The sequence below is a fragment of the Ambystoma mexicanum genome, chromosome 13, assembly GCF_040938575.1.
Source record: "Ambystoma mexicanum isolate Mex_15411 chromosome 13, UKY_AmexF1_1, whole genome shotgun sequence".
NCBI classification, from domain to species: domain Eukaryota; kingdom Metazoa; phylum Chordata; class Amphibia; order Caudata; family Ambystomatidae; genus Ambystoma; species Ambystoma mexicanum.
The window spans coordinates 437,024,539-437,044,844 of record NC_090938.1 but is presented as its reverse complement, the minus strand read 5'-3'; the positions used below and the strand labels follow the sequence as shown (position 1 = coordinate 437,044,844).

General features: G+C 44.0%; 1 protein-coding gene across 1 annotated transcript in view; it reads right to left on the bottom strand.

Moving 5' to 3' along the window:
• CD79B (CD79b molecule) overlaps positions 1–20,306 on the bottom strand; it is a 159,403-nt gene that overhangs the window by 8,698 nt on the left and 130,399 nt on the right. Inside the window, exon 5 of the mRNA XM_069634047.1 lies at positions 193–234. Within this exon, the coding sequence (XP_069490148.1) occupies positions 193–234 (42 nt within the window). The remainder of the gene's footprint in view (positions 1–192; positions 235–20,306) is intronic.

Here is a 20,306-nt window from a genome sequence, read left to right as displayed (position 1 = left end):
GTCTTTGCTCAAATGTTTTGGATCTTTATCAGCTAGGATGTGCATTTAGCTAGAAACAGACAGATACATACGCAAGGTTTGAGATGGGAAGGATCTGACCTTCTGGCAGACCAATCTGCTTCTGAACTCAAATTTCAAAGGCAAATCTTAAATTAAAGGAGGACTAAACATGACGTTGTTATAAGAATTTACCTCGTAAGTATGATCTTCATCAATCTGAACGGGCTTGTTGCTCTAAAGAAAAGGTGAAAACAAATGATTGGTTTAAAAGCATCCTGCAGATGTATGCTTAGGAGCCAAGGCTTAGGTTTTGACTGTCCAACTGTTGGGTAAGTCAGAACATGTTAGCTATTTTTTAACAACAAATCGTAATTGAATGTCTTTTTAAAGCATGCAAATTTGAAAAACAGATGCATTTCAGAAAACTAAAATGGAGTCTAGATAGAAATGAAAACACCTACACATAATCTATGGGAAATATGAATACAAATGAGTTCAAACGTTTATGTGAGATACAATGAAAATGCTTTGCATATTAAACTATATGTATCTTACGTATTTAATTTCCTTTGGATGTCTGTTCTTTGGGAACTGAGTATGTGCCCAGCCATCCTTACCCTGAGAACCAGCTAGAATTCTGTACAGGAAAAGGATATATTATTTTCGGATGGTTCCTGGACCTCAATGGAGTGCCTCACATTCAAATCCTGAGGCTGTCTAAATCAGTGTATATGTTTGTGAAAAATTAAATGAGTGCTAGGTGCAGTATGCGTTAGGTAATGAGTGTTTCAAGCATAAACCCTTTTATCGCAGACATATTTTTCAAATATAGAGATTTGCTTTCATCCTTATGTTAACAAAATACTACATGAAATTATGCAAAGCAGGCCGGAACCTGCACTGGTGCTATTTGTCTCCTTTTCCTTTCTCATAGGGATATTCAAAAGAGTACAAGAGGAGTGTTTGATAATGTTCATATTGGAATGATTACCTTCTATCAGAAAATAATTCATATAGTTATTCTAGGTTTTAATTATATGCTTTTGCTCAGTGAGACAGGACAAATGTAACATGTTTATTATGACTACAATATATAATAGAAGTGACAATTATATATTGGCTAGAGTACCACCAACCATACGTTATAAGGCTATTGCAAGTTACCGAAAGGTTCTGTGACCAAACAGAGGAATGAGGCTGAAGGCCTAGTTCCTTTATAAGGCCACAGAACTCCAAGGTGACTTGCAATATCCTTTTTACGTATGGTAGCGGGTATTTTATGACTTATAATACATGGCCCTGGCTGTCATCCCCTGTATGTCGGCGATCTTCCATTTGCCGATCCCTATAATAAATGTAGAATCTGTTTGGATTTAAAAAATCTACTATGAAACTTCGAATGTGTTGCAGAAAATTAGTTTGAACTTTTGAATATAATGGATTGAAAAGTCGTTTTCATTTTGTACTTTCAGATAAGTAGTGACATGCAGCTTCTTGCTTACATGTGTTACTTCAGCAGTGCACAAATCAACCATTCTACCATAAACAGTTCCTTGACAATTAATCACTGTACAGTGACACAGACAACTGTTTAACAAGCAAGGAATCTAAAATCGTAATAGCTGATTACAGTGCAGTTGTGATGTCATTGCCTTATTATAGGTCAGTTGTGATGTGACTAGGTACCTGGAATATGAACATTATTTCCAGGTTCTTATACGGATATTGCAGGCTGTCCTGTATTATAAAATAAATAGTATGCAATTTTAAAATATAAATATTATACAATTTTAAAATAGGCAAGTTCAAAATGTTGGTACCATTCATTCATTTCCTTTTTTTTAATAGCTGGTTTTGCAAACTGCCCGATATAACGGGGGTGTTTCTACCAAACATGCATCCAACTACGCAACATTTACCCAAAAGGAGAGAGCGCGCAAAAAAGAGAGAGGGTGAGTGAGACAGAGAGAGAGAGAGGGGTCATGATTCACCATATACAGCTAGTTATATTTAAAAACAGACTAGTACATATACCATGGACCGCATTATTTTGTAAAGCACTTGAATAAGTGAGATAAGTGGCAAAATACCTTGACCATGCTTGCCTGCACGTGCCCCATTACCTCTTGTAAATCAGGCCGGCTCCTGTACAGAGAGATTGCACACCCACCATGGCCACGGCTATATCGCTATGTGACTGACAGGAGTCAATCTCTAGGAGAGGTAAATACCAGAGGTTTATTATGTGCGTGTGAGAAGGTGCTTTGGGCTGAAGGAATCATGAAACACACAGCATAAAGGAAGAATTCCTAGGATCAAAATCATGGATCCCTCATGTTATGCATTTCAAGACATGAAATCATTGTAAAGGACTAAGAAAATGGAGGCCGTTTGGGAATCCATTTTGTGGCAGATATTGCAACGCTGAGATAAAAGCTGTTTCGAAATGTACCGGCTGATCATCAGACAATACATTGATTGTTCAACAGTTTCACACACAGTTTCAGTAGGATGGAATGCTAATTTGCAGCATACAGAAGCGTGTCTTTGTGGACCTGGGAAATGTAGAACATGAGGTCAAAATTATCTTTGCGAAATATATATATATATATATATATATATATATATATATATATATATATATATATATATATATATATATATAATTCATGTAATACATCAACACCGGCTGTGGGATAGAGAGAACTAAGACACCAAATGAAATATTTGGCAGAAAATGGCACTTTCAACCGCCAATCAAAGTAATTGAGCTTTCTGTTGAGCCCATATTACTATAAATTATGGTTCATGAGATACTTTGGGGCTAATCTGACCAGAAAGAAGACTTTGCACAAAAATGCATGGGCAGCACCTTGAAGAATCCAAACCTGCAATTTGGAATGGCATCAAGACAGGAAGGCTGTCCTTGAGGTCGTCTCATCAATTCCAGAAGTAGGGGAACATTTTGGCCAAAATCCGTGAAAGGGGCATCAAAATAACCGGTTCTACCTTAACAAGCCACCTCTGATGCTGTCCTTGCAGCCAGCTCTCCAAAAAGAACCAGGGAAAATCTGCACTAACAAAAATCCAAAGCAGATCCTGGACCAAGAAAAACTGGATTTCTAGACTGCCAATAATTTGCAAATCCCAGGGGAAAATCCTCTCAGCTTTTCAGGCATTTCTTTCGTCTATTTAAATTCTATTTTATATAAAGTAATTTCCTGAGCACCAAAAGCGTTCCCCTAATACACTTTACCTCTAAATTACTGGCTTAGCTGGGTACCTGCTAGGCTAAAATACAACAGGTCTAGCCTGGCTAAACTCTCAGAGGAAATCTACTTGCCTGTCGTTGACCCGGAAGGACCTAGAATCCGAGACAGAGGATCTAGGAAGGTGTGATTGGATCCTAGTAAAGAGTGCCCACATTGACAATATATTGTTGTTCTGGGGATACAAGCTGATTGTGAGTATGAGTGGAATTGATTAAATGCCTTACAATAGTGATAGATGTGTTTCATTAATGTATACTACTCTCTCTAACTATAAGGCTTCATAATCAGTGCAGATTTCTACATTTTCAATTTCAATTTTATTACGTATAATCCAGCTGTTAGTCTTCATTTACTCAGATCTTCGGCAACACACATAAATAGTAAATCTGTTAAAAAAAAGCTTCCAGGTAAAAGACAAATTAAGATAATCACATAATCACGGCATAACAATGGCATTAAAAAATCAAGGGAGCAAACCTTAACACACAAGTAGAATGAATAGGAAGCAAACCCTAAGACAATATCAAATAATAAAGCAAGATTAATTTACTGCAACAATAGGAGGATGTCAGCTACTTTATCCCAACATTTTGTAATATGATAAATAAAGGAAATATCATCACCATCCAAGTAAGACTGACACATGGAGTCAAGGTCAATGGTCTCCATTTAGCCCCCATTGCCAAAAATATGTTACTTCGCAACAAGCCCAGTGCCTCACATTCTAGCATTAGGTGTCTTAGGCTCTCTTTGCAAAGGCCACCACACAACCTACAGAAACCAGAGGTTAAACAGACTCCCCTGCTGTCAAATAATACATACTTTAGATTAAACTTGATACGTATGTAGATGACTACAATACGATTATAAGGATATTCTACCAAATAATGATGTCCTCCAGTGTTGTGTAGGCAGTATGCTGCATAATCTGCAGCAGATTACTTAGTAGATAAGGTAATTCATGCCTAATATAGGCCTTTTGGCAGAAGCACACACCTTTCACGGGTTTCCAGTAGTAAACATGCCCCTATTGCTACGTATCCACTTATGCACTTCTGTATAGGTCTGTCAAATACAGAAGCCTTTTACATTCAGGGATGTCACTTTTAGTTAGCAGGCCACTAACATTAAGTGAAGTGCCCCCTGGAGCACATATGATCTAAAAATAAAGATTTATGCGAGACAACCTTCTCGTGCACTCAAGATAATTTTTGGTTTCCAGAAGTATGTACCCAAAAGGAGTACAGGAGGAAAGCTTAAGCAAATATCGAATACTGGATCTTTAAAGTGAAACATTTTAGAGGCTGATACATCCACCCCATACAATAATACAGGCTGTACCTTAGCCTTATAAAGATGTATCAAGTGAAAGCAAGCGTCCCCCAACAGCACGATCCTCCCCGCAATGAGAGACAATGAAAGACTCTCCCAAAATGGGAATAAGGCCAAGACAGAGTGCGGGTGAGCGTAAATGGGAGTTTACCAATCAGAATAGGGCATGCAAAGAACTCTGCAAACTCCGAGAGCGCCCTGTCTGACAATAGCAAAGACAGGCGTATATATTTACAAAAAACGTCATCAAAACCTACATACTATAGGGGGCACAAGTTCATTGGGATTGGGTGGCGACGACTAACTATAGGTGCTGCTGCGGCGTGGTTGGTCTTGGCTGGAGGACGTCACTGGTCACCCTCGTGGGTTGGGCTGGGCCTGGCAGGTCGGCTTGAGTTCATCCGGGCGGTGTTGGTGTGCCGAGGCGGCCTGTGGCAGAGATGAATCCCTTTCCTGACTTACTTGCCCTCGGCCATGCACACTGCAGTCATTCAGTCATTTACAGTGTTATTCTCTTTAGTAAATCTTCCAATAGGTTATCCTATAGGTTAATGCAACACAGGAGGAATGCACCTTGTGAGGGGTCTGGAGGTAATACATCGAGGCCTGGTTACCCGTGTCCTGCTGACCGGGGCCATAGGTCGAGGGGCTAAGCTTCGGGGCCTGGGACGGGTGGTACAGGTCTTTCTGTCTTGTTAGAAGTTGTTATGGATGTTCCGCTGTGTGTTGTCAAAGTGTTGGGTGTCCTGATTGCACAGGGCCATAAGTCTAAGACGGTCCGGTGGGTTGTGGGGTTTACGAGGGGGGCGCGTGAGTTTAGACAAGGGTTTACTGCTGTGCTGTAAATAATGCAGGTGGCTGGTCGCGGCCTTGGGTGCTGCAGTGGGGCTACAATTCTTTGAAGCGGCTCCAGTCTGGTCGGGGGAGGTGGGATAACGCAGAGCGGGCCTCTGTTCTCATGTCTTGGCAGCCTTCGCAGGGTGGGAGGGGGAAATGGCCTTGTACGCATTCACAAAGGTATCTCCCTCGTGTGTTGCTAAATGTAGGTAAAGACATCACAAACATTTGAACACTTTCTATAATACTTATTCAAAATCGCTTCAAAACATGCATTTAAACTTTGCTGGATGTGTCTCGATTATACCCAGTCCGAGCACCATATTTGTACATTATATTCTAGCAGCTACAGTATTTTAGTTACATGCATATACATTCGCAGTAAATGAGGTAGTAGTTGGGTTGGTGGAGTACATAGAAAACGACCCGCCACTGTACGTGACGGTGGTGGCACATACGGGGCTTAGACATACACACATGATAAGTGCATTCTCGCGCATCCTTTACATGAGTTCATAGTATAGTTGCATTCGCTTTATTGTGTACTCTAGCAGCATTAGCTTAGTTATGGCGCAAAACCATGGGAGGTAGGTTGCCCAGTGATACACGCAACAAACAGATCCCTTGAGCGTTCCTTTATTATTAGTATCCACCTGTAATGGTGTGAGCTCGCCATTGCTTATATCATGGGAGCATGCTCTCTCATTTTAATACATTCTACAGGCGTTTGTAATATAAGAGATTTTGTGGAAGAAAGCATATTTTGCAAGTGGTCTTGACATTACTATATACATATATATTAAGACTGTCTGCCATCAGATGACCATTTTACCGTTCTTCTCATTGTTCAGGCCTGCTGGCCGGGTCATGCTGATAGTGATAGTACACTGCGGGAGGTGAACTGTTACAATGTTAGCGTATTGCGCTAGCTCATGTCCGTCTTGCTCGTGGGAACGTGCTCGCAGCGGATCTGCCAGGTTGCTGCGGCAACAGGGATGAGACTCTCCAAGGGTGGGGGCCGCGCTACAGTGCGCTGAGCTCACACCATCTTTACCAGACAAAAAATGGTTTCTGGGCCTAGCTAAATTTGTATGGGCAATCAATACGTGTGGGCAATGTCTCCAGCGGGTGAGCCCTCCACCACCTGGGCCCGGGTGGCACGAGGGAACGCCCAATGAGCCATAGCCCTCACCTGGGGAGAAAAACGCAGGCGAGAGGGGTCTCCTGGACCAGTCCTCCCCTACACAAGCTAATCAGGGAGTGACCAGTTTGCTTCACTTCAAATAGCTGTAGCCCCGTTAATCAGATCTAGCCTTCACCTGAATGCATTCATAGTGAGACTTCCAAGACATATGACTGTCGAAAGTTAGCCCTAAGTATTTGTCTCTTTGGACTTGTTCAACCATCCAGGACCCCATTCTAAGTTTAACGTGGTTATTAGATTTCAGCCTCTTAGGGCTAAATAGCATAGATTTTGTCTTGACTATATTTAAGCCATAAGCCGGGGGGGGCATTACCACTTCAGGTAATGCCCCGGGGCCCATCGCAAGGGCCTTAACAAAGGCTTTGGGGTATTACCTGAAGTGGTAATGCCCCCCTGCGAGGGGCTTATTGCTATTAGTACACCGAGCCGCAAGTCTGAGGTACTAAGAGCATTGTTGTTCTGTTCCAAAACGGTCTGGCATTTCAGAACAGAAAAAAAAATGTCAAAAAAATTGCTGGCGGGGAAGGAAAAACAGAGTCTGTTTTCCCTTTCCATGGCGGCCATTTCAAATGAACAGAAAAAGGTAAACAAATAAAATTACCGCCATGAAAGGGAAAAGGGACTACAGGTAGTCTCCTCTCCCTTTCCATGGCGGCCATTCAAAAAAATAGGAAAAATTTAAACAAACACAATAGCTGCCATGAAAAGGAAGAAAGGACTACGCATAGTCCCTTCTTCCTTTCCATGACGGCCTTTCCCGGTTCGGGAGCGTAGGCGATGGGGACAGAAATGTTCCCATCGCGCCCGCTCCCGAAATGGACCAAAAAGAAGGTAAGTGGGTTTGGGAGGGGGGGGGGATTGTTTGGATTGGGGGGAGGGAAAACACTTATCGCAATCCCCACCAGGGGAAGATGGCAGCCTCCAGCCGTGTGGTGGCTCGGAGCAGGGAATTCCCCCTTCCAAGCCTCCTCATTGGCTGGGGGGCTGTCACACCCCTCAGCCGGGGACAAAGGAAAGGAATGTTAGGAGAGGGATGCTCGGTCGGGTAAAGCCCCAGCGTGGGCCAATCAGATTGCATGTTACAATCTGATTGTCCCTTGCCGGGAACTAATAATCTTTAGCCCATTATCAACACAGTACTGAATCAAACAGTCAAATGAGCACTGCAGCATGTGTGGAGTTAAATTGAGCAAGATCAAATCGTCGGCGTACCAGAGCCATGGTATTTTCATCATCCCCAACTTCAGGGGAGCCGACAGCCCGCTCTCTAAGGTAGCCGGTAGATCACTCAAGAATAGGTTAAATAACAAGGGTGCCAAGATACACCACTGTTTTAGACCTAAGTATCTGTGGGGTTACTCATAGAGCCCTGAGTATGCAGTCTCACCCTGACAGATGTGTCACAATACTGGTTGATCAGCATTCTCAGTAATCCAGATGGAATGCCCCAAGTACTATGTTTTTTTCTCCATAGTTTTTCCCATTACACCATGTCAGATGCAGCACTAAGATCTATGTACGCAATATAAATGCTACTTTTACAGACATGCCAGGTATATTGTACTACATTCGACAGGGTCAGGAGGTTAGTCAATGTGCCTGCTCCTTTTGTGAATCCTGTCTGGTACTTAGGGATGATCTTGGCAACAGGAGCCCATGCTGATAGTTCCAACAGCAGGAACCTAGCAAATATGTTCGAAGTTGCATCTAATATTAATATCAAACCCCTTGTTCAAATGTTAGGTTCTGGCGTGGCGCAAAAAGGGACAGAGTGAGTGCCACAATCTCAGGATACTCCACCTCAATAAATTGAAGTAAAGACTTGTGCCTACTACTCCGATTGATTCGAAGCTAGTGCCCAGTATATTAATTAATGGGTTTAGTTACGTAAACTGATTAGCTATTGCTAATGCGGCATTCCAGGGTACACGATTATTAACAGAATTCACCTGGGCATGATGGCCATGGTCAAACTATACCCTAGTTGTATCGATATTCATAGAGACTAGAAGCGTCTAGTGGTCACTCTCATCTTGTGGTATTATGCATAGGTCAATATCACCCAGTAACAGATTAGATGTTACAAAAACATAGGGCCTCATTCCGAGATTGGAGGTAGCCATGGTGCTATTTGCGCCATGGCTGCCTCCAATACCGGGTCCGGCACCGGTCTTGTTCAATGGGGACTTACCAGTGCAGTCCAACCCTGGCGGGACAGGTAAGTCCCCATTGAACAAACCATTCCCCATTCCCATTTGAGCCCACATAGGGCTCAATGGGGAGGGCGCTAATAACGGGCTCGCGACTAGCAAGCCCATTATTAGCACACTGGTCCCTTAGCAGGACCCGTAAGGGACGTGTGGTCAGACCACACGTTCCTTACGGTTCCTTTCTAAGGGACCTCGGAATCGGGCAGTATGGGACTACCGGCACCGGTCTCCTTACCGGGGCCCGGTATCCCTTACCGCCCGACTAGTAATGACCCCCATAGTCTATTATGCAGGCCGACTTTAATGATATTCCCATATAATTCTCCTGGGAAGTCAGACCTACATCTTCCGTTTGTCATGAAGAAGTCTAAGCCATTCAGACAACATGACTAATCTCTACCTTCATTATCAGTAGATGTTTGTCTAATCTCTGCCAATGGAAAAGTCTCATGGTCATGTGCATTTTGTGGAATCCTAGAGTTAATGGGCCTCATTCCCACATTGGAGGTAGCCATGGCGCTATTTGCACCATGGCTGCCTCCAATACCGGGTCCGGCACCGGTCTTGTTCAATGGGGACTTACCAGTGCAGTCTGACCCTGGCGGGACCGGTAAATCCCCATTGAAAAAACCATTCCCCCTTCCCATTTGAGCCTCCATAGGGCTCAATGGGAATGGGGAGGGCGCTAATAACGGGCTTGCGAATGGCAAGCCTGTTATTAGCACCCTGGTCCCTTAGCAGGACCCGTAAGGGACGTTTGGTCAGACCACACGTTCCTTATGGTTCCCTCCAAGGGACCTCCGAATTGGGCGGTAAGGGATTACCGGCACCGGTCTCCTTACCGGTGTCCGGTATCCCTTACCGCCCGACTCGTAATGACCCCCAATGTCTCCAATGCGTATTACATACCCAGACTAGTCAAAGTCCGATATCAAATTCCTCACCAATAAATGTATAGCAGAGGATTGAGCAATACCCGGGGGATTGTAAATATGAATGATGAGCCATTTCATGGTCCTGATTCAGGTGCATCCCAGGTTAAACTTCCTACCAAAATGAAATAAGAATCCACCAGAATCTCAGTCAAGGAGTAGGATGGGAGGCAACTGATTAGGAGCACCCCCCTAGAGCCGCCAACTGGTCCATTAATAGCACGTTTTTGTATAGTGATCCAAGCCTCTAAAACAATCTCTTCAGTGGACCACGTTTCTTGCAAAGGAATGATGGTAAATAAAGCCATGCTATTAAAAAGGCCATCCTCCAAAAATAGGTGTGCATGACACCGAGTGTTCCAGGAAAAAGTTCTAAAATTATAGTTAGGGTCATTTGTTAAATTTGCAGAGGAGGAAGGTGGTCAAACAAGCCCAATCCGCGTCACCTGATGTCAATCATGGATTATCATTATTAAGTCAAGTAACTTCCCTTCTACCATTAGCATTAGTCTCAACACAAATTGATCGAAGATACCCAGCGTCATCCCAAGAAATGGGGCCCCTCTGTAATCAAGGGAACCGACAGAGGTTTGCCCGTTAAATGATCCAGAACAGGGCCTACCTGTGCAGGTAATTTGTGGTGGAACAATTAATGTTGGGGACTTCATCCTGGCCTCCCAGGAGCAGCAGCGACACTGCAAGACTAACGAAGCATGTAGAATTTGTCCTCCACTGCCTGAATAAAGTCAACCATGGTATCCCAATAAAAATGCACATAAATGGTAGCTAATCCAATGCAATCAGGGATTTCAACCAGTTTATCGTCTGCTGGTGAGATAATACGTAATTGAGGGACATAGTTGCAAAGTTATAAGACAGAAGAACGATTCAAGGTCAGCACATCAGATTTATGGAAGAGGTTTGGTACCTTGATAGTTCTTGTTGCAACCCTGATCAGATCTCCAATCATTGTCGACCCACTCTGTCGGCTCAGAGCAGGGGAATCGGTCATAGAGAAGTTGCTTGGTACAGGACCCAAGTTAGCAACTTCTCCATATGCTTTTTCAGTATTAGTTAATGGCATAGGCCCATTATTAGTTGACTTATTAAAGCCACATATGGGAGCGCTATAGCTAGAGGGATCACACGTCTCAGTAATTGGGGCTGAAAGAGAACCAGATTCGAATAAACCATGGATATCTTCTAAAATGATCAGACAATCAATCCCTGCATTAGATGGTTTGCCCTTAGGCTTATGGGGTTGAAACATTACCCCAGGCTTTCTAAGGGGAGCAGGTGCAGCTCGACCCTTCTTTAACGTTTTTCTTTTTTTACCTAAACGTTTTTTCCAACTGCAGGAGTTCACACTTTCTTTCACAACATTAACATCATTAGAAGGCACCATCTTACTACCAAGTGCAGATGGCCCATGTGTTAAAACCTGCTCATAGGTAAGTTCGAAAACAGTTGTCAATCCGAAAGATATTTTCTTTAGTGTTTCCATTGCTTTGAGGGCTGCTTTAACGTTACCTAGATTCCGATTGTTAGGGTTAGGAACATTACTGACTGAGCTGTTACAATCAACCCTAATATCATTAAGAGGTAGAGGTATACAATCGGCAGCCTGAGTACTCATATGTCGAGAGGTGCAAGTGTTAGCACGGGATCACTCAGCTCAAGATTTATTCTTGAGCCTGACGGTATACTTGAAATGCCAGGCAGAGTAGGCAATAGTTCCATGTTTAAATCCTGAGGACAAGCAACATTCGTAATTGGTCGAGTGGTCTTAACCAGTTCTGACAAATTTCAAAGAGTCACAGAAGCACTTTGGTCAAGTTACTGATAATTGAGCATTTGTCTCGAATTTCTTTGAGTAGATGTTCGAATGCTATTAATTGTTCAGATTTGTCAAGAACTGAAGTTAATAGTTCGAGAACCACGAATGGAGTGCATGTAGAGGAGGATAACTCCAGACTACAGTTCATTAAGTGCTCAGCAGGATATGACGTTGCCTGCAACCCACTCCTGTCCTGTCATCACATCACATACTGTGTCGGCTAGCAGGAGTTGTGACCACCGTAGTAATATGAGAAGAGTTCAAAGGAGGAATTACAGAACTTTGTCACAAGTTTTTGATCATGTTATTTAGAGAGTCTGTGTGAATTAGGACGTCTGCATATAAAAGCACCCACGTGGGAGCTGTCAGAGGTTAAATCTCTGTGTCAGGTTCCTCAGGCATCAAAGTGCAGGATGTGATTCAATCGGAGGTACTTCATCACCAGAACTGGTTTGGGTGAATGCCATCAGTGTGGCATCAGAACAGCCATTATTAGACACAGAGTTAGCCTCCAATACATTGATGATATTATAAACCCAGGAGGATACCTCTGCGGCACCCTCCTCCACTTGAAAACAAGACGACACGGAGCAACGCAGGTTCGATCCCTGGGTCCGGCTTAGAAACCTCTGGGTATTAAGCGCATTATAAATAACCTATCATATCATAAACAAGTGTACTTCCTAGGCAGCTTATCAATGGTGCAATCAAACATCTTAGAGAAGAATCAGAAGGTTTGAACTCATGAGGTTCAGACTCCCTCATGATACGAGCAACAAGTATTTTGTAATTTTCCTGCCGTCAATTTGGCAGCTTGAACTTTAATAAACTTGGGTGGGCACCCCTTGCACTGGTGCAAAGCATATGGGCAAGGGAAACCCTCCATACAAATCCCAGAGTTTGAAACAATAAGATTTACAGTTGGCAGCACTGGGGCTGCCCAGCAAGGCAATAACCCAAGCTCTGGTGCAGAGGTCCTCACATCTTCTGACGGGTGATATGGAGGCTCCGTCATCCTGCTAGCCAGTCTGCCAATGAAGGCATGACGGCAATGTGCTTTGCTATCACTGTCACACCTCTCTGGCACAGAACTTCTATGTCCCAGGTGCCCTTATATGCAGTTCAAAGGACTATAATTCCCTCAACAGTCACTGCAAGGAATGCTGGCTATTGGAGTTCTGCAGCAACAGATGTTGAGAGAGTTCAGCCAAGCGACAAAACACAGTAAGTTCATCTGACATTCTGTGATGCCAGCGCCTATGTCATGTGTTAGGGGTAGCGCGGGTCACAGGTTCGAGGAGGAGTCAGGTACTGGATGGAAGGACACAGAGGAATAAAGTCGTGTATCAAACCCACTTCAAGTGTCCGCTCTTCATTCATGGTGTTCATGAAGGGGAGCCGTGTGGGTAACGTGTACCCAGTGAAGGTCTACTTAAGGGAACATTAAAGTGGTGACGAGCAGTCTGACCCGTGTGTGTTTAGACCTATATCGGACAATCCAGGATGAGTGAGCTGGGTTGGGGAGTGGCGTTCATCAGCGGAAGCAGAGCGGTCGGTTGCGGAAGGAGCTAGATGGCGGAGGAGCAGGTGCAACATCCCACGCCTCAGGAAGAAGTTTGGCAGGCGGAGCGGCACGTGTTGCTGCACAGTCAAGGTATGTGCCGGGGTCGGACAAACATTTGTTTGCCACTGGATCCTTTCCCTTCCCTCTGAAGCACTCCCTTGTGCACCCTCTACTCAAGAAATCCAAAGCCGACCCCTCCTACCCGGGTAACTATCGTCCCATCTTTATCACTCCTTTCCTGGGCAAACTCCTGGAAAAGTTGTCCATCTCCCAGCTTAATCTTCACACTGATTCTGTTGGTTGTCTCCATGACTATCAGGCTTGCTTCAGAGCTTCCAAAAGCATGCAAACTGCTCTCCTGAACATCCGTGAAGACCTGCTCTCCCACCTTGATTCTAATACCCCATCTGTCCTCATCCTACTCGTTCTTTCTTCTGCGTTTGACATGGTGAACCATGTCATCCTGCTCAATCGCCTCTGTGATAACCTGGGTATCACTGATCAGGCCCTGGCCTGTCTGGCGACCTTCCTCTCTGGCCGACCCACCTAGGTCCAACTTGGGTCCTTCCTTTCCTCTATCTCACTTTCTACCTGTGGTGTTCCCCAGGGGTCTAACCTCTCTCGCTGGCTTTTCAACCAATACCTAGCACCACACGCCACTGCATTGCTGCTCTCTGCTCAAACTTTCAATGCTATGCAGATGACACCCAACTTGTTTTCAGGCTCCCCTCTGCCTCCTCTTCTCCCTCTCTCATCTCTGACTGTCTGTTTGCAATGCAGCAGTGGTGCACCACCAATGACCTTGGCCTTATTGCCAGTAAAACAGAGATCCGCCTCATCGGCACACTTGCACCTTCCTTCCCTGTCACACTCTGGCTGGCCTCCCTAGGCTCTCTCACTGCTTCCACTTGTGAGGCTAAGAACCTCTGGTCCATCTTCGACTCCACACTTTCCTTTTCTCCATACATCTCTGACGTCTCAAAAAGGTCAAATTACCCATTGCACATCCTCAGAGGTATTCTTCCTTTCCTCTCCTTCCCCCAGAAGCTCACTGTCTCCAGAGCTCTGGTTCTCTAGCCTGGACTTTTGCAACAGCCTCTTTCAAAACCTGCCTACAGCCACGCTCCGCCCTATGCAGATCATCCAGAACAGGACTGCGAGACTTGTCCTGGGTCTCAAGTCCTGGGATCGTATTGCTCCAGCCCTAAAATCTCTTCATTGACTCCCAGTGTCTGCAAAGATTAAATTCAAGACCCGTTGCATTGTCCACAAAGCTTTCTGGGACCTGTGTCCACAATACCTTCAACTCTCCCTCCGTAAATATCTTCCTACTCAAGCTCTTCGCTCCTCCACCTCCAACACCCCCAGGGTCAGTCGCTTCTCCAAGAAACGAATTGGGGGTAGATCACTTTCCTCGGCTGGGGCCTCTCTCTGGAACAGCCTCCCTGCTTCTTTGAAACCTGAGGAGAACCATCTTCGGTTCCGGAAGCTCCTCAATACCTTCCTCTTTGCTTCTGCCTTCGGTCTTCCTCTCCCCTGCTGATCTGTCTGCTTTGGCATCGGGCACATGGGTACCCTCTGATTTCTGGCCCAGATCCCTGCCCATCCAGCCACACACCCGCACGGCCTCCTGGCAACCCTTGCACTTGGGTCTGTATCTGCTACCATAGAGTCCCTTCCTGCACTTATTAGACATCCGTTGTCTACACCTTATTCTTGCAATTACCACCTGCTGGCCGCACTACCTCTCTTTGTTTTATCATGTGTTCAGCACTTTCCACTCCTCCCCTGCCCTTCGCACTTTCCCCTACCCCCTCTTCCATGCACTTGCACGTTCTCAATGTCACTGGACCTAGTAAAATCATTGTTTTGTCCTCCCTTGTTCCCCTCGCTTGCCTCGTCATGCTCTGAAACACGTGTGTATGGGCGCGATACCAATAAAATATCATATCATGTTAATGTACAGACTTGGCTGGACATCCTTAAAGATCTGTTGATAATCTTAGGCCTCTCCAGAACTCCATAACCTTCCTGAAGAATGCATTCCGAAGGGCTATCTTTCTCACAACCCTTTCCACCTCCTCTTTGCTCTTTCCCCCACTTCTTTCTGCCTACTATTTTGAATTCTTCCCTTCTCATTCTTGCTCACACCATTTCCCTCTCCTTCTCTTCCCCTTCTCCTTTTCTCCTTTTATTATCCACCTCTTCCACTTATCTCTCTTTTTATCCCCACCTCTTCTACCTCTCTTTCAACTCCTCTCTTTTTTCTCTTTACTACCCCCCTCTGCTTATCACTTTCTCTTAACCACATCCTTTCTTCTCTCTCTCTACTAACATCCTGTTCTTCGCTTTCTCCTTTCCACCCCTCTGCTCTTCTCTATTTACTCCTCCACCTCTCTACTCTCTCTCCTCTTGTCATCCTCTTCACTTTCTATCCTTTCCTCTTCCCCTCCACTCTTTCTCCCCTCCCACTCTTTCTCCTCTCCTTCACCTCTTTGCTGTACCAAAGCTCTATTATCTGCACCTGCTCTTCTCTACTCTGACATACTCTCCCCATAAATGTGCTGCACTACATTCCTTTGTATAGATCAGTGGGCTTGGTGCAGAGCCGTGTAATTGTTTGACAGTGTTGAGCTGTGTGAGTGGTGTGGGGATGGTCTGTGATTAGGTGCGGCCTACTGGAATTACTGGTTCCTCAGCTGATCTGTGTTGGCTAGCGGACCACCCTGGTGCTCTGCTAGCTCAGGTTACAAAACACATGTCCCCCTTTTTGGAATTATTCGGTCCTATGGCTTATGCTCCTACAACTTTCTGTGATGACGTCTGCCTCTTCTACCATGCAGATCCATGATGCGCCATTGTTGATGCTATTCTGACACCTGTGGGACCCCGCTAGGGAGAATGAGAGGATGTTCACAAACCTCTGTCTTTCAGAAAACCAGGTTGGATCTGATTTATGATTTTAAAAAATCGAACACCACAGCCATGTGTTGATATGCTGAAACCAATCATGCTTTAAGTAACAACATAGTTGTGTAATGAATAGTTGTGATGTGCAAGACTGATTTCCCCAAGCAGCATTCCATCACCTATAAACTTCATGCTACATTCTATCACCACACTATGTTCCCTCTTAGTAAACGTGCAGTGCCTCTATCCTGACTTTAAACACAGGCTCAACCTCAAAATACATGTCAGATGTCTCTTCGCAAGTGCCAATCTGCCAACTACTGTAGAGTAAGTCAGATCTTGGACCCATTATTCTCCTCTCATGCCATGTCCAATATTCACTTCGATTTCTCTTGTCATTACCACAAGTCTGCCTCTCTCTGTCTTAACCCTGGATTTACGTTTAACTCTGCTTGTTTCTTGTACTCTCCTCTAACATCCAAGCATCCTCCAACTATGCCACACACTAGAAGTATAACACACATAACATTTGAAGTCAGATACGAACAGCAGTCCACATTCAGCCAACCCATGTCATGCCTTCATGTGACTCTGACCCTACTTGATTACCTTTTTAATTTGTGCAAACTCATCCAATTTGTGCAATGCTCTCCTATTCCTATACAAACTTACAACACAATTCCTCCATCATGCCCACACTCTCCCACATTCATTGCTGCACCCACCTTCTTGCTGACCTCTTTCCCATGAGCTACTATTCCTAGTGCTACCAGGAGGCCTCCCTATGCATGTGAAGCCCTCAGGCATTGAAAGCCCGTAGCACGCTATACACCACATGCTACTCTACTGCTCAGGACATAGAAGATCAGTCACGCTGCTAGAAATGCCAGGAATGTGGAAAGAAGCATAGTGAGGCACTGAGAGCCTGGAATACGCTGGATGCCATCTGGTGTTTTTCTACAGACAACGATTAAGAAGTGTTTGGTCTTTAAAAGGAGGCCCATGTACTGAGATAAAACGGAATTGCGGATGGTGAGTTGGACTTGTGAATAAGTTGTAATTTAAATGCACAGTCCAGCAGAAACCGCCAACTAATACCCTGAGAGTTTGGGGATTGCACACGTCTATTGAGAAGAAGTTGTGGCCACATTTTTTTAAATAAAAGATTGTTGGGAAAAGAACTGTACTAAATTGTGGTCAGTATCTAGGAACATAGCTCCTGAGGAATGTTCACCATTAAGTGGGCATATGAACAGAAACATGGTGAGCAGAAGGCTGTATAATGCTCTATGTGCATAGTAGCCAACATAGGTAATTTGATCTGTTATTTAGAAAATACATACTTTTTACAAGGATGTTGTAGTCACAGTAGCAATTTAGATAATTGGTGCAATTTGCACACTAGTTTTTCATCTTCATGAATGATTTTACACGGATTGATTTATATATGTGAGTAAACATTGTGTTTTTTGATAATTGAATAAAGAATTATGAATGAAAAATTAAAGGGTTTCAATATGTTGCCACATACTGATTTACTGTGATTCTAAGTGACGAGCAATATTTCACAATCCAATTTACCTCACTATACATGTCCTATCTTTTTTTGTGGTTATATTTTAATTTCAGGGAAGGGTCAGGTCTACACGTGCAACTGTACTGGTGTATCCCAGAGTTCCCAATTTTTGATATGGAACACCCTATTGTGCCGACTGTATGGTACCCTCATTGGTATCTGTGAATAAACACCAAAAAGACAGGACACTGATGTTCCTGAAGAGCAGGGGGGGGAGTTTCTGCATTAAATTGCCTGAATATTAAATATTGCTATACAATTGACAAAGGGGTTTGAACGTTACTGTTTCACGCCACACGTAGTATGTTTTGAATTGTGGGTGTTAAGGGTTTAGCATGCAGTGGACTTGTTGGTACCCTTCAAACCACTTGGTATCCTTTATAACTAAAAGTACATTCTCATAGTCCCGTGCGCTCTTTCCAAAAAAATTGGTATTAGGGGAATTCCTATTACTATGTAAGGATTCATGAATGATGTTCCTTAGTCATTAAAGTAACCACTCCTCAGGTATATATCATTTTACTCCTAATGATTTATTGTTCCCATTCATGATTGTTTGTTGTATGCCGACACGTTTCACCCAATCTGGGCCTTTCCAAGGCTCTTCAGAGTGTTATCCTTTCTTGTGGCTTGTACCCCTTATTCAATTTTGCCATACCTGATCTTTATTAGATTCTGGTACCTATGAATGCAATGGTGACTATTCTTCTGGCTAAAAGCTCCTATTTACCTGTTCCTTTCATCCTCCTTAAGTGATCTTGTAACCTATTGGTCCATTGGTGACTACTCTTGTGGCTGCTGCCCTTATTGTATTGTTCTTTTTAGCATCCTTAATTAATCTTGGAACCTATTGGTCAGTCAGTAATTTTAGATACATTGTTCACATCTCTGTAAGTTACATGGTTAACTTCTGAAGGTTGTGCTTGGTGTGGCAGGAATCTTTTTCTCCGTGTGTTCCGATCAAGAACCGCTGAATCATGGCTGTGTTTTCATGATTCAACGTGCTAGAGAATTCAAGAAAATCGACTGAAGATGCAGGTTATGGTTATGTTTGCCTTCTTTCTTTTTCTTAAAGTGTATGTGTTTTGCAAGGATAAATACATTTGACCAAAAAAGTTGACTTTTCAGCCTTTTTTCCTTCTTGTACTTTTGGGGGCATGCTCTCCAAAGCTGTTTCTTCTATAAAGCCTGTGGGAGGACTGGTTGCATCAGTAGATTCAACTCGCAACCTCAGAAAAAACCTGGGGTGTACAATCCCCGGCCCCATTTTAGGGCTAATCTAAGTATCTTGTTTCTGGTGTATTAGTGTCTGTCCCTTAATTGAATGCATATGTACTGACCATGAAGACTTGAAATGAAACTATACCTTGCACGCTGGGAGAGCTTTGATCTTCTTCTAAATTTCAATCAAGTTATTGCAAGCGCCTTTCATTCAGCTGTGACATCTTCACATGATCCACCTGGGCTATATAGTAGTCATGGATTGTATTTAGTGGATGCAAGGAAGCAGGCTTCATCGCAAACCCCATGAGATCCTTGACCTTGAAAGAACCTTTATCCTGATCATCAAGTACACACGGGAGGTAAGGCAAAGGTATGTGTGTGCCCTGTCCCTCTCCCACTGGGACCAGCAAAGGAGTGATGAGAAAATATCCTCTGGCAACGTAATGGATAACCGGGATGCCGAATCAGGGGTGTTGCATCGGTGGCCCTTGTACTCTGCATTGTGACTGCCATGACATTGGCATTCTTAGCCAAACTCTCACTGAATGTATGCTTGTGTGGCATGTGATGAATGGAACTTCTTACTATGTCTGGGATTATGGTATCTTTTGCTCAACATTTTCATGTCAACAAACTCTGCAAAACACTGTGCAAAAGTGCAGCAAAGAACGTTTGCAACATTTTTGTCAAATTCGACAGCATTGCTCTTTGTAAAAAAATCTGGCAACCGGTATGCGTGTTTGTGCCCAAATTCCTGGGGGTTTAACAAGGGCATGAGATATGTGATATCACATCTTTTTTTATCATTGGGATGAAAGGTCATTTAATGTCGCTCCCTGTGTTGACATTGAGGTTGTGATGCCATTTAAGCGGCCTAAGTAGAACACTCACAGGGAAAGACACATCAACATTCCACCGCTCACATGCTCACAGCATAACATAAGGGAAAGAAGCACATCGCAACACTGGCCATAACAGTGTTCATTCTCCACCAGTATGACATTGCATGGGCTGGGTTTCACATAGTGCAAACCTAGCTGTGACGCACCAGAGCCCCATTGAGCATGGGAATACAGAATAGGGCTTATTATAATTAGAAGGATAGCCTATTAAGGGTGCACAGGAAGGGCATAGAGAGAAGGGATCCAAGCAGGAAACACAAGTTAGGGACAGAAAGGAAGACTCCAGACACCGTGATTAATTTGTTGGTGGATCTGCTGCCGTGCTCACAAAACATTAAAAATAGTTCATAGTAATGGTATGTCATGTTAACTGGTACTTATATAAAGTTTACATCTACCACTCTTGTGGCCACGTAGCACTCTATGGCGCGTGTGCATGCACATTTGTGTTGATGGAGTGTGTCCTGAATAGGTCACCCCCAATGCCTTGCGTGAGGACCAGAAAT